Source organism: Macaca thibetana, chromosome 6 (genome assembly GCF_024542745.1).
Source record: "Macaca thibetana thibetana isolate TM-01 chromosome 6, ASM2454274v1, whole genome shotgun sequence".
NCBI lineage: Eukaryota > Metazoa > Chordata > Mammalia > Primates > Cercopithecidae > Macaca > Macaca thibetana.
In genome coordinates, this window is record NC_065583.1 from 134,980,935 (window position 1) to 134,996,066 (window position 15,132).

Genomic DNA, 15,132 nt, shown 5'->3' on the forward strand with positions numbered 1-15,132 from the left:
ATCAGCTGTGGGGAGGGGTAAACCACCAGCCTGAATTTTTAAAATCAAGAGGCTTTTAACTCTAGAGTTTCCAAAAAAAAAAGTAGACTCAACACTAAACCACTTTCAGTACACCAAGAAGAATTTCTTTGTGAAAGTGGTTATCTCCTTCTTGCTGCTGTCAGCCCTACTGCTGTACCTTCAAGCCAGCCCAACACCATTAGACTCCTCTGCTGGATGGCATAGTCACCTAGGATGGGATTCATTTGGCTTCATCCAACTCCCTCTTATTCCAGTTTTGTCTCTATCTTGTTCTTAAAAGAAGTCTCCAACATTTTATGATCCTGATTTTGTCCTTTAGGTCTTTTATTTTCCTGCAAGGATTTTGAAGTCCTTGTGAAATGAGCATAGTATTAATAAGCTTACAGGGTTTTTGTGGGAGTTAATGACGATGATGATGATAAAAAGAATAAGACTGACATTAACAAGTAACACTTACTGAGCAGTTTCTACAAGCCAGATACTATGCTAAGTATTACATGAATAAAGTCTTTTGATTCTCATGACAATGCTATGAAATACATATAATTATCACTATTTTACAAAATGAGGAAATGGAGACACGGACAAGTTAAGTAACCTACCAAAATTATATGGCTAGCAAGCAGTGGAACTAATGATAAATCTGGTACTCTCCGTGGTGTCAAGCTGCTCACAAGAATTGGAGGGAAGAGTCTAATCCCATCCCTAACCCCCGGGCAAGAGGGAAGCGGGGAGGGAGCATCAAACAAATTGGTTTAAAATGGAAAGGGCTTAGAGGTCAAGTTTGTGTCCAAGTCCTAGGAGAAAATTAAAAGGATAGAATTTGGGCCATAAAATGAAAATCAGAGCTCAATTAAGGGATAGACAGGGACATGACAGGAGTGAGAGCAAACTGGCTCCTATCTGAACCCACTGTCTGTTTTCTTGGCCCATAGTTTCTTAATATGTTTGACACGTCTTTTCAGAACATGGTTTTGTGTACCCCAGTTACCTCAGTTTCCACTACTTTGAAATATGACTATCTAGCCTATGAGAAAGCCTCCAAATTGTTCCAAAGTGAGTTTTACACCCAGTACTCCAATTTATTCTCAAAATGTGATGAAATCCCGTAGTGGTCTTTAGATGGCAGTAACTGACAAACAAGCTGCATCTTTTGTGTATACCCTAACCTCAAAGTCTCTTGAAACTCACCGCAGAAAAATAAAGCCCCAAATTGTGTTACCCATGAGACGTATTTAGAATAAGAAAGATAAGAGTGATAGAAAGTCACTGATAAAAGGAATCTATCTCAGAGACTCAATCTCGGGATTCCCTACCTCACACACTTTCCACAGAGCCTGAGTGATCTCTCTAATTCCATTTGTTGGTTTGGAATAATCTAGAGTCTCCCACAGGATTAGATCCAAAGTCCTTATGTGGCCACAAGGCCCATGGCAACTTGGTTGCCATTGGCCCTGGTTCACTGACAGATTGCTGGCCTCATTTGCACACTTTCTCCTATGTAATATTTGAACAAATATTTATTGAGGGTCTATTATATACCAGTGAGCAACATTAAATTCAACTTCTGCTCTTAAGTCTTACATACTAATTGAGGAAACTGTATCAATCAAATAGATCTAAGATTACAACTGTGAAACATGCTGTGGAGGAGAAACGTACTTTTATGGGAGTCAATAACAGAATCTTACTAGGAAAGGGGGTCAGGAAAGGCTTCTCCATGGAAGTGACACTGGAGCTGTGATTTGAGAGATTAGGCTGTTAACTAAGTGAAGACAAGAAGACAGTCCAGGCAACAACAAGACCAGAGGGAGGCCTTGAAAAACCCTGATGAATAAGACTATTGCTAACTCTCAAGAGCAAAGGCAGGAATAGCAAGAGATGAGAAAGGAAATCAGAAAACCACTGGACTAAACTAAGCCAGGTGTGGGGGTTGCAGAAAGGGTGGCAGGAGAGTGGGTAGATCAGAATACTATTTTCAGATTATCCTGACTACATTGAGGAAACAAGAGGAAAAGAAATTCAACTGATTTTGAGTAGACCAGAAAGTATATACCACTATAGTCCAGAAAAGAGAACACTGTAGCTTTAATTGAAGTGATATAAATGGAGATGGTCAGATAAACGGTCAGTACCTGATAACAGACTTGACATGGGAGGGAGAGAAGGAGGTATCATCAGTGCATCCAGATTTCTGGCTTCTGCAACTGAAAGGATGATAATGTCATGTGCAGACATGAGCAACACGGGACAAACTCAAGTGTGAGTGGAGATGGGCAGGTTTTGATTGGCTGCTTTCTCTCCTGCCTCTAGCACAATCACTTTGTTTCCCTTGTATCACAACAAAACTTCTCAACCTCCCATTGTGTGGTCCAATATCAGTGATATGTCCACTGCCTCTCATATGCATAGTGCTGGCTTAAGAATAAAGCCACTGTCCATGCAGGTCCCTCCACCTGGAATTTCCTTCCTGTGTTAGTCCATTTTCACATTGCTATAAAAGAACTGCCCAAGACTGGGTAATTTATAAGGGAAAGAGGTTTAATTGGCTCACAGTTCAGCATGGCTCGGGAGGCCTCAGGAAACTTACAATCATGGTGGAAGGTGAAGGGGAAGCAAGGCATCTTCACAAGGTGGAAGGAGGGAGAAGTGCCGAGCAGAGGGTGAAGAGCCGCTTATTAAACCATCGGATCTCATGAGAACTCACTCACTGTCACAAGAACAGCAAGGGGGAAACCACTCACATAATTCAATTAGCCTTACCATATCACTTCCTCACTAGTGAATTCCTTTTCATTTTCTAAAATCTCATCTTAGACATCCAAGTACCCTTTCCTATTGTAGTACTTTTATACTCATGCCAATCTCAACTTGAATTTTCTATTTTTGCGCTTTTGTGCAGTAGACTCAAAGTTCCTCAGAATCAGGAAATGGGACTTGTGTTCATATTTGCATCCCTGGTGCTAGCACAGGATTTGACATATGCCTGATGATCCACAACTCTCTTCTCATTATGGATTAAGAAAAATGGGCATGGAGCAATGATGTAACTTCCTTAGAGTTGTTGAACTCAGGTCAACTTGCTCAAAGGAGTCACAGCACTGAACCTCACACTCTGCTTCCTGTGCCTGCCATGGTGACATTAGTTAAGGGCTGGAATCATTGCTGTCTGTTGTTGGGCTGCTTATTAGTCACACATGTGAAGAATGGCTTGAGCCGTTTCCTAGGAATTAGGAAAATGAGAATTGTGGACTGCAATTCTGCTGTTAACTTGTGAACCCCGTACCAATTAGAGACTCCATAAAAGCTTGAATGAGGATAATATTTGGCAACTGGGAGGTAGAGAGTCATGGCTTCCTGAAGCAAGCCATGTGTGTCTCTTTACACTTGCAAAACCAGGTTGGTAGAGAAGAGGAGAAACAATGTGATTGTGATGCAGTCAGGGGGCAGTGGCCAATCAAGCTCCTTCAAACAACTTCACTGGCATCAACATGCCATGGAGATGCCTTGGTGACATTATTTCTCGGGAATGAAGAGATGTGGAGTTTAAAGGGGCCTGATCCGTGGAAGCCACATTATGAAATCCTACCAGTGGTGCTGCTGGGACTACAGAGTCAAGATTTTTCCTTCTGTTTTATATGACAGCAATTCAAACCCAAGGATTTTTCCTTCTTACGTCCAGAAGTAGCTTTCTCTTTGTTTTTCTTTTTTTGGTCTGAAAATGCTAAATGTTTCTTCACATTTGTATCTAGGAATGCCTATGTGCTCAACCAGTATGAAAAAGAAATTTTTTTCTCCAAGGTATCAAAGCATGCTTTTCAAAAGTCAAAAACACAATTCTCATATAAATATATAATGAGCACATGTTCAAGATGTATTTAACTCATTAGTGAGGAGACAGGCAAGATAATTTGGTTCCTTAATGAGGGGATAGGCAAGATGGCAAAGCTGGTTCAAAGGCAGATGCAAAAAACTGATGCAGCTATAGCCAGTCGGGGAGAACTGCTGAATGAGATTGCTAAGTTAGATACAAAATTAGATACCAATTTTTATTGGTCTGGTTCCACCAACCAATAAAACCATCTTCAGAATTATCTTCTCTGCTGGACACAAATCATTTTTGCCTCTACTAGGCAAAAACCATTTGCACCCTAACATTTACTACATGTCAACATCTAACTTTACCACATCTGTGCCCCAATCAATGGTAAACAACCAGTTACATTTTCATAGAGGTGTCTTTAAACATTGAAAGGATATATAGTTTTCATCTTGCCTGTTTTCCAAGTTTTGGATACATTTTCTTAATAAAAGACGACAGGAAGGGAAATGACATACCCATTGGTATTCCAAGATACCCAAAGTATGTTTCAGGTGACAAAGGGAGATGGGGTTATAGGGGAAAGAAGAAAAAATGGATCCCCACTCCACAGATTGTTTTAAAAATAAACTTCTAACACACATGATCATGGAGACTTTTCCTGTCAAGAAAACAATAAGCCTTCCCTTGGCATTTTGACTGCAGGTCTCTTGCTGATGGGGAGATGAATGATGCTGTTCTTTACATATTCCAGCTGCTGGTTAAGCTCTATAGATTGCAAGGGCATTTCGTCAGTTGGCTGGTCCTACCATTCATTACATTTCACTTCATTCATTCATTTGTATCCCAGGCACTGTTTTAGGTGTTGGGGATCTAACAGAAAAAAGACACATGGCTTCTGTCCTCATGGAATTCACATTCTGGTAGAGGTGTGATAGGCAAAAAAAGAGTAAACGAATACAGAGAATCATGATGAATTGTGAGACTGCCATTATCCTGTGATGAAAAGCAGTAAGAGGGGTCTACTTTGAATAAATTGGTCACTGAGACCTCTCTGAAGAGGCAGCATTTACGGAGCATTTACAGAGCATGAGGCTTGAGGCATGAGAAGGTGCCAGTCATGTGTAGAACCAGGAGAGGGATGTTTCAGGCATTGGGAACCACAAGTGCATAGACAGTGAGTATGAGAGTAGGAAACAAGGAGAGAGTAACATAAGCAAAGACCAGAAAGGCAGATGGAGGCAAGATCATGAAAGTCTCCACAGGTCATAGCAAGAAATTTTGAATTTGTTCTATTAAAAAAACAGAAAGCCATTAAAGGGTTTTGCGCAGTGCAGGACCTCAGTTTGTATTTAAAATGATCAATTATGGCTGCATTTAAAATGAACATCCATGGAGAATGAATTCTGATGGCAAGGCTGAAAATAGGAAGCAACCATTTGGGAGTTCACTGCAGTAGCCTATGCAAGATATGATAAGGCCAAACCAATGTGATGACTGCGGAGATGATGAGCAGTAGGTGGTTTTGAGATGTATTTTGGAAGTAAGACCACAGTGGGCCTTGCTATTGGATGTGAAAGATATGATAAAAGGAATCAAGAATATCTCCTGGGCTTACGTAACCAATGCATAATAGTACTGTTGGGTAAGGTGGTCATTTGGGGAATGGAGGTGGCAGAATTGAAATGATTTAGGCAGGGAGTAATCAAGGTTCCTTTCTGGATTTATTAAGTTTTCAAGACTGAATGGACTTTGACACATTCGGGTGGAGATTTCAAGTAAGTAATTGGATACGAGCCTGAAGCTCAATGAAGACATCTTGGTTGGAGGTATCAATTGAGAGTCTCAGGACATAGAAGACATATACATCTCTTACATTTATATAAGACTTACATTTATATAAATGTAAGTCTCTAAGAACAGATGAAATCCCCAAAGGTAAATGTGCAGATAGACAAGTAGTCCCAAATCTGAGAGACTTGTGTTAAATATGCAAGAAGTAAATTAATAGTATCAAAGGTTCAACATTTCCATGTTTTTCTTACCTTTTACTGAAACCATCCAACCATGTCGTGATTTAGTCTATTTCTTTTGCAGAACATCTTTGGTGACTGCAGTGAGTCTATGTTTATGTTATTAGATGCAATGACTGTCAAGAGACTCCAACTATGAATATTTTGGAAATGTTATCCATATCTATATCCATATCCCTCTCAGTATCACTGAATTCCCAAGAGAATAACACAGAAATAATATTTTCCTTCTCAATGGACTTCCAAACACTTTCTGATACCCTCTTTCTTGTCTACCAAGAACTCCCCTGAAAAAAGGAGGTAGGAAGTGTGAGGATATATAGCAGAATAGTGAAGGGAAAATGTTACCTCTTCTTCTTCAAGTAGAATGAGCCGAACCACAACGATGTGAATTGCATTGCCAATGCTTGGGTTATGGAACAACCCGGTGACCTAGGGTCAGAAATAGAAAACCATTAGCTCCACATGAAGAGATAATAAACAAACACCAGAGGAGACAATAGCATTGTAATGCACATAAAATAAAGGTTTTCTTATAGGTCAGAAACGTTGGGTGGTGTGCTAAGAAGAGTGAAATGTGCCCATGGCTCATTCCACATTACAATATTTAAAGACAATCTTTCAGGGTGATTGCTTGGCTGTGTGTCTGAGGGATTAACATTTTTCTTTTCTTAACCCAGCCCACAGTATTCTCCTCTTTTATTATCAGTTACTCAGGCAAATACCTTTTCCCATCTCAATAGGACTAACATCCTCTTGAAGGCAGACAACATCAATAATGCAAATAGAAAGCTTTAAATTAGGAGTCATTAACTTTATTCCAATTATATTACTAACTACTTTGAGGAAATTATGTTCTAGTTCTTTGCCTCAGTTTACCCCTTTGGTTTACTAACATAAACCGATGAGACAAAGCTGCACGAAAAGGATTGAGTCACTTGGTAAATACCTACTAGAAATATGTAACTAATAAATGATAAAATGTTCCCAGGATATACAATTTTAAGGGAAAGACTAATTTATCCTGAATTTTCATCCATATTCATCCTTAGGCAGGTACTAGTTTCACATATATATTTACAAAAATAAGTTAAAAGGACCAAAGAAAGGCCTTTCTTATTTATGTAAGCATTTTTTTTTTTTTTAAGATGGAGTCTCACTCTTTTGCCCAGGCTGGAATGCAGTGGTGTGATCTCGGCTCACTGCAACCTCGGCCTCCCGGGTTCAAGCAATTCTCCTGCCTCAGTCTCCTGAGTAGCTGGGATTACAGGCGCCCGCCACCATGCCAAGCTAATTTTTGTATTTTTAGTAGAGATGGGGTTTCACCACGTTGGTCAGGCTGGTCTCGAACCCCTGACCTCGTGATCCACCCACCTTGGCCTCCCAAAGTGCTAGGATTACAGGCACGAGCCACCGTGCCCGGCCCTATGTAAGCATTTCTAATGACATCTCTTCACCAGCTGCCCCAGCCCCCATGTAGTATGGCATACCATGTTCATGATGGTGAGGATGTAGGACTCCACATTCTCACTCCCATGGTATTCAATCATCTTTGTGTCGGCCACCACCAGTGTCTCCACCCATCTCTCCTTGCTGATGGAACGCCGAGAGCGGCTTCTGCTTGGCAAGTTGTGCCTCTCCCACTTCTCCCGCCATAGCTCTTGCTTCTGGGAGATGTTAACGCTATCTAAACAGTAAACAGAGGACAATGGTCTAACACTGTATATGTCTCATATATTATCTACTTATGTTTGTAAAGATGCAAGGCCATAAGTTTAATCTACTTTCATAATATAAATGCAATGTCTTTACATACATGACTGAAATAGACCAATTTAAACGAATATGACCAAGAGAAATTTGAATCTTACAGAGAGGTTCAAAAAGTACTTTATAAAAATGTTTATTACCTACTACATTAAATGATGTCTTCCACTATTGAAAAGACATAACCAACAATGGGAACTTTCTCTTTCTTCTCCTCCTCTAAATTATTCAGTGCCTACTGTGTGCAAGGCAATATACCAGGCTTTTAAATGCCACATTGTTTATCCTCATGAATAACTAAGGTACATATTCTTCTCTCCATTTTGCAAATGTGGAAACTGATGCTCAAAGTGGCTGATTAAATAACTTTCCCAAAGCTGCGCAGCCCATCAGTCAGTAAAAGACTCAGTATTTTCTATGCCCTAAAATCATGCATTTTTAAAAATATACACCACACTGTTTCCTACAGAGTAAACACGTATAAAACTGTAGTATATATAAGCTGAAAACCTGCAGAAGGTTCCAGGCATTCCACTTGAAGATGGCACAAAAAGAGGTGGAAAAGATCCAAAGAAGGACAGCAAAATTATCAAGGTGACTGACAGATTTTAGTATGAAAATGATTTGATATATGAGGGTCATGGTTTGGAAGATGAAATCTTGGAGAGGCTATAGAATGATAAAGAAAGTCAGACAGTAGCTTCTCGGAATCATTCTTAAAATCCCAGAATACTGTAAGTAGGGAGCACGTTCCAACTTGAAAGAGGTCTGTTCAAAACCAAAATGAATAAAAGGCTACCTCACACATCAGGAAGCAAGTACTTAACCCAAGTGGAAGTCAAGTGTAAAAAGTTCCAGTGGGCTCAGAATGGCTTAGGGTGCCGAGGAAAGACAGGTTGACCGGAAGAGAGTAAAGAAAGAAGCCTGGGCTGATACAGGGGCAGCGCCTGGGTCTTTGAAGATTCCTATCAGGATCACAGCCACAAACACTTCCTGCCTCTCTCTCATCTGCACCCTGGGCCCCTGGCAGGGGCAGAACATCAAAGCAGAGTGGCAAACCTCATGTTCCCTTCCTAATCTTTGGTAATGGCCATCCAGTCTGAACTTGAATACTTCAGCAGGAGGAGGGGACACTCAACAACTCACAGGGCATCTTGTTCTATTGGGAAATTCTCGACTGCATTGAGCTGAAACTTGCCTCTCTGTCATTCCTCCTTGTTAGTTCTGGTCCTGTTCTCTGAAACATCTACAACTACACCCCCTCCTGGGGCCCGGCCTCAGAACCTGAGTTGGGACAACTAACACCATATCCTGCCCTCTCCCCTGGTGCTCTCTAGGCTGTGGGAGTTGCTTACATTGATTTGTGTGTAACCTTTCCTGGTTCCTCAGTTTCACTGCCCATATGAAGTTAGAACACGTTTGGTGATATTGACAAAATAAATGAAACATCATCATAGGTCTAAATAAATTCAAACTTAGCGTTGTGAGTTTCACTTCAAAATAATAATGCTGTACTTTGATATAACACTTCTGAGAAATAATCCGGGATTACGTAAACTTTGGAGGGAAGTCCTGTGAAGATTTAAAAACGGGGAGATGGTTAACCCCTCATCTGAATGGAACCATTTTCTAGTTTCCTTCTCCACTCACTTTGCATGGGGAAGCATGAATTCCGTAAGAAATATCAAGATTTTATCACTGGTTTCTAACTTTCTGAAACCCCCTCCCTCATTCTCCCATCAGCCTTTTGTCTCTTTTTTGAATCTCACGTGAATGTTTTCAAACCATTATCTGCTTTCAGATGTCTCTGGATAAGCCAAGCAGCCGGCCCCCTTTGAGCCCACATGGGCTGGTGTTTTCTGAAAGGGCTGTTACAGGTTGGGTTGAGTACAGGAATTGGGACAATGTGGATTCGGTCCCATCTTTCTCTCAGGCCCCTCCTATCTTGCTGGGTGGGGACAGGTCTACTGTAACCAGGAGGCTACTCCGTGCCGCCCTGAGCTTGTGTGTGAGGGTGACTGGCAGACAGTTTTCTCACCCAGTGCCCTCACAAAGCCCTTGGGGCCTTAGCCCTTCTTCTCCCTTGGCCCCTGCAGGCTCAGCCTCCCTCCCCTGGGTGCCGGTCCCCTCACAGAGGCTTCAGCTCACCTCAGCAGGCAAAGACTGTGCGGTGCACAGCCCCTCATTAAAGCAGAACCCGGTGCTCCTGGCTGCACCTCTGTCCTCACCCTCAGAGATCTACTGTTAGGTGCTAGCAGGAAGCTGTCATAGGTGAGAAATACGTAGAAAAAAGAAGTAGTTTCTCTGCTTCCCTTAGTCCTGTCTTTCTTTACTTACTTCTTCTTTACTCTCCCCTTTTTCTACCTTTTATCCCTCAGTGTTGACAAAGAGAGTTGCTAGGCACTCAATGTTTGCATCCTGCCCAGACGCAGATGTTGAAGCCCTAATCCCCAAGGTAATGGTATTTGGAGGTGGGGCCTTTAGATGGCAGTTAGGCTGAGATGAACTTGTGACAGTGGAGCCCCCATCATGGGATTAGTGTCCTTATAAGAAAAGGACGAGACATCAGAGCCCTCTCTTTCTCTCAGAGAGAGGAGAGAGATGAGGACACAGCAGGAAGATATATACATCTCTCTCTCTCTCTATATATATATATATAGGCACTGAAAATATATATACATATATTTATTTACTTTCTCTTTCTCTATATAGGCACTGTGTGTGTGTGTGTATGTATATATATGAGAGAGAGAGAGAGAGAGGTAGATCTTGGACTTGACCTTGGACTTCCAGTCTCTAGAGTTGTGAGAAATAAATTTCTGCTGTTTAGGACACCCAGTCTACCCAGTCTATAGCATTTTGTTATAGCAGCCTGAGCTAACTAAGACACGAGTTTTTTTTTTTTTTTAAGACATCTTTAAAGTCCAAGTTACTTTCATTTTTCCAGCAAATAGGTAGTTACTCAGTAGTAAACAGTCATATAGGAGGAAATGTGGAAATGAGAGACGGGGTCTGCTAAAGGCATGTTATCTATTTAAAATTTTTCAACAAAACCTACATTAAGCACTTATTAAAGTTCAGGTCCTATACTAAGCACATAGCACCATACCTCATTTAACCGTGCTGACAAATCTATGAGATAAGCCCTCTTATGATCACCATCTTATAGATGAAGAACTTGAGGATCAAAAAGATTAGGTAATTTTCCTAAAGTCACATAGTAAATGACAGATTCAGTCATCTGTGTGATTTCACTATAGCAACGACAAACATTTATACAATAGGTTTTCTGGGCAAGGCCCGAATTACTCTCCTGAGTAGAGACAAAGAAGTAGGTGATGTGATCCTTGACTTTACGCAACAACCAATCTACTTGTGGGTGATGAGACATGAACACAAGAAAAATTGTCATCATTGGGGTTCAAGTAATTCCCAAAGAGAAATATCAGTTATATTATAGATAGTGCCGGAAGCTTTGCGGAAGTGGTAGGATCTGAACCGGGTCTTAACAGGACTGAGCTGGGGGAGAGGACTGTATATATGTAGACTGACTCTGCAGAGTTCTAGTGAAATCTCAGATTTGATGGAAGAATTGTTTCTACTAAGCAATTTCAGAAAGTACGAGAAACCAGCCCTACACATTTATCTCCAAAGCTGATGACAAAGACAGCTAGTTCTTTGGGTCAGGTGAGGGGTTGATGATTCTGGGAAGCTCGCCTCACTGTTCCCCATCATACACACCACTGCGTTTAGAGACCCCTCTTCTCAGCCGGCATAGCTTCTGGCCACACTTCAATCCGAGTACTTTTTATATTGCCATAATTTCCTGTTATTTAAGGGGCTCTCTAATTAGGTTTTAAGCAACTAAAGGGCTAGAAAAACATCTTCTTTGGCCTTTGCCCCAATCCTAATACCATAACAGGCAAAAGTGGCACCCAGTAAATACCAAATGCACAAGCGAAGAACTGAAGATGAATCAGAACCAATGTATGAACCACACACGAAGAACTGCCAGGTTTGTCAATTTTTTCCATTTGATGACTTTTTTCATTTAAGGAATTATCCCCACTGAGACCATGACGTGCTTGTTTCAAGCAGAGAAATCCAGTCAAATGGGCAGCTTAAGTAAGGAAAATTTCCAGTGCTGAGAGAGGACAGAGAACTGACTTTCCCACATGGAAGCTAACAGAGTACAGATGTCTGTCTGGCATTGGCTGAAGTGTTCAGTATACCTGAGCACTAACAGAACAGAAGTCCTAGAAGATCCCTGGAAAATGCAATTTACTGAGTACTTTTTCCTTCCCCAAGCACTGCAGGCAGCTCTTCACAAAGCTCTCTCTCTTTAGGGATTTTGCAGGTAGCAGAGCCTTCACCTACTGCTGATCTCTGAGTCCGTGTCCACTGCAGCCAGGCAAGGATCATGCCTTGATGAAGCCACACGGAGGAACCTGGAGTAGTGTTAGGGAGCAAAGAAAGTGAACACAGATGGCGGAAGACTCCGGAAATTACAAAGTTTCCAGTACATTCAGGAGTGCTTTTTAACGTGCCAGTAGTTTCTAGTTTGAGCAAGGAGGCTGCCTATTCTACTTAGAAAATTGCTCAAGGCTCTGCCTCCAGCCCAACCCTTCCCTCATCTGGATTCTCTTCTACAGCCTTATATCAGATTTCCAACAGAGAAGGATTTCTGCCCAGTCAATGCAGGTTGACCACTAACTGGAAATTGGCCACTAATTACTACTGCCTTGTTTGAGGTCCAGCTTCTCCCAAGATGACCTTCTCAAGTTGATCTTCTCCAGCCCACACTGCAGCTTCCAGACAAGTGAGACCTAGTACCCTAACTGTCCCACCTTTCTGTCACCACCTCTGCAAGGTTTCTGAAACATGACACCTGGGCAGCAACACAGCAACACAGCCACTAACAGCCACCTGGGATCCAGTGCCTATCAAGAGCCCAACTGGTGCTAAACACTCTTGGATTTGATCATTTATCTTAATTCTCACAATAAAAACATGTAGTAAATATTATTGCCATTTTAAAATGAGAAAGCTGAGACCCAGAGAGATTACAGAGTTTATTCAAAGTCTCATAGCCAGTAAGCAGCAGGACCAGCATTTTAGCTGGGTTAGTGTGAATCTTATTTAACTTAGCAGCATGGAGATGGCGATGGGATTTCCGGGATCACCTGCCTAAAAATTTGAGCGTGAGGAATGGAAAGGATCAACTAAAAAAAAAATCATCTATAGAAGAAGTTGGACCCCAAACCAGCTGAGTTCTAGTCCTCCAGGTCCCCACCAGTCTTCAACAATGCATGAAGGACATTTGTCTAGGAGTGCAGTAGGAGGTAGGTGACCTTTTGATACTAGATTTCTGGAGACAATGTCCTGTTCTTTATATAACTCAGACAAGTTCTACTCAGGGAAGATGTTGTGGACCCAGTGTTGAGGGCTGGAGAGATGGTATCAGGAAAAAAGAAGGAAAGCATCTTAAGACTAATAGGTCCTATCCAGGCCCACTATTGATAGCTGCTCACTCCCCATGCCTACTGGCCTGGCCCAAACCACCTGTGACCTTGGACAAATATTACTATCTCTTCCCCTGTCTAATGAAGAAACTGAATTGAATTCCTATTTTTGTGAGTCATGGAACCTTTCCTTCATACAAAGATTATGCAAAAAGTAAAGAAAAGAATGAACCCCAAAGTTGCTGGGGTCATGGGGTGTGGTGGGTGGCCCCAAAGGGGATTCCATATGGCACATCTTTAAACCACCAGGTGACACCATCTCTGGGGTTCTTCTAGTTCTAGTGTTCTCTGAGTTGGGCAAACACACCTTTCCACTGCCAAGGCATAATTGTGAGCTATCTGCTGCATGCTAGCATTTACTTAGGGCTACCACACACTTGCACCCAGACCCTCTTCTTGGCAGGTCATTGTGGCCTTCCCCAGCAGAGTCGAACACCAGTGCAGGTGTGTGCATCCATTAGCAACAACGGCTGAGCAGCCCGAGGGGCCCAACTCCCCAGGCCAGCTTTGGGAAGATTTGAAGGGTCTCCGTAGGAAGTTCATTTTTACTCCACAAAAAGTTTACCTCGCTAACTGTGAACAAAGAATTTTTTTTACACTTAAGTAATAGACTATCCATTTCTCAAAACTGGCCACTGTTGAAGTATAAATAGCTGCCTTTAAAGAAAGAAAGCAAGCAACCTGAGTCTAAGTATTAGAAACGGCTAGATCCCCAAAACAAGTACATCGCAGCTTAAGGGTATGGATAAAAAGTATAAGCACCTGAAAAAAAAAAAAAAAGAAAGAAAGAAAGAGATGTATTCCCAAAGGCTGGATGGTCCTGCCTGACACTGCACTCACTTCATTCAGAATACGTCAAAAAGATGGAAATGGCAGATCATTTGGGACACATGACTCTTCCCAAAATACCAACATAATTACATCAAATGTAAGTAAAAAGGATGTTTGAAGATCTTTCCAGAGAGTCAATAATCTGAACGAGTCGAGAATTTATAATGAATTTATATTAAATCCATTGTTATTTATATGTTTATATTAGATATAATAATAGATTTATACTAAATCCATTACATTAATATTAAATCCATTATTATTTTGTTAATTATCTATTTAACATTTGTAATGCAAAGTAATTCCACTGATTTGAGGTCTGACCCCACACACTTTTCCGTTCCACACTCTCTCATAGAAATGTGCTGATGCATTTCTCACAATGAAGACCAGATGTGGAGGAGGCTTCTGGGGGCAGAAGTAAAATAAACAAAAAATGAAGTAATCAACCAAGTGGATAATGAGTCCCAGCATGCTTAGACATCGATAGAACTCTGCTGACACACCTCCCTTAGCTTCATGACTGAGGACTGGGGAATAACTCAGGGACTTTCACGCTTCACCCAAGCCTCCCAAAACATTTCTTACAGTTTCTATGTCCATGTCCTCAATGGTGAGCTGGCCATTGCTGTAAGGGTTCAAAAAGAGTTTACTCCTGCACAGTTACATTTCATGTAGGGTATAAAGTTTCTACCAGCCTGTAAAAGAAAGACTACTTATATTGTGACTCTCCTGCTGGGAAATTTAGTACGTGTTTACAAAGCTCTCTAGACAATGAGTCTCACTTTGTTTTTAGAGGTCCCATTAATACCTAGTGTTCTGAGGAATATCGCTGAAAAAAATACAACTTTTAGGGGATACTAGCTCAGGAAGGAAGTGAGATTCAATGAATACTAAAGTCTTTTCATATTATAAGCCTGTCATTCTATGATGATCTATGTGGAAATGAAGGGGAGCAAAGTCTTATCCAGGAACCATAGAGTGGGAACACAATGCTTTCTTCTTAGGGTTCTCCCTGGTCTTAAGGACAGTTTCCATCTTGCCGGACCAGAAATACTGTTAGTTAAATAGAGCCACTAGGGAAGCAGGTGAGACATGGAAGAGAGGTCTCTTGGGAAACGGAGTTATCTTCCATCTG

At 41.4% G+C, this 15,132-nt stretch overlaps 1 protein-coding gene across 3 annotated transcripts in view; it reads right to left on the bottom strand.

The window, feature by feature from the left end:
• Nucleotides 1-15,132, bottom strand: part of ADAMTS12 (ADAM metallopeptidase with thrombospondin type 1 motif 12) — a 377,858-nt gene that overhangs the window by 149,799 nt on the left and 212,927 nt on the right. For all 3 annotated transcript variants that reach the window (XM_050793804.1, XM_050793805.1, XM_050793806.1), the window contains exons 4-5: nt 7,365-7,561; nt 6,223-6,306 (exon numbers count right to left, since the gene is read on the bottom strand). In XM_050793804.1, the coding sequence (XP_050649761.1) occupies nt 6,223-6,306; nt 7,365-7,561 (281 nt within the window). The remainder of the gene's footprint in view (nt 1-6,222; nt 6,307-7,364; nt 7,562-15,132) is intronic.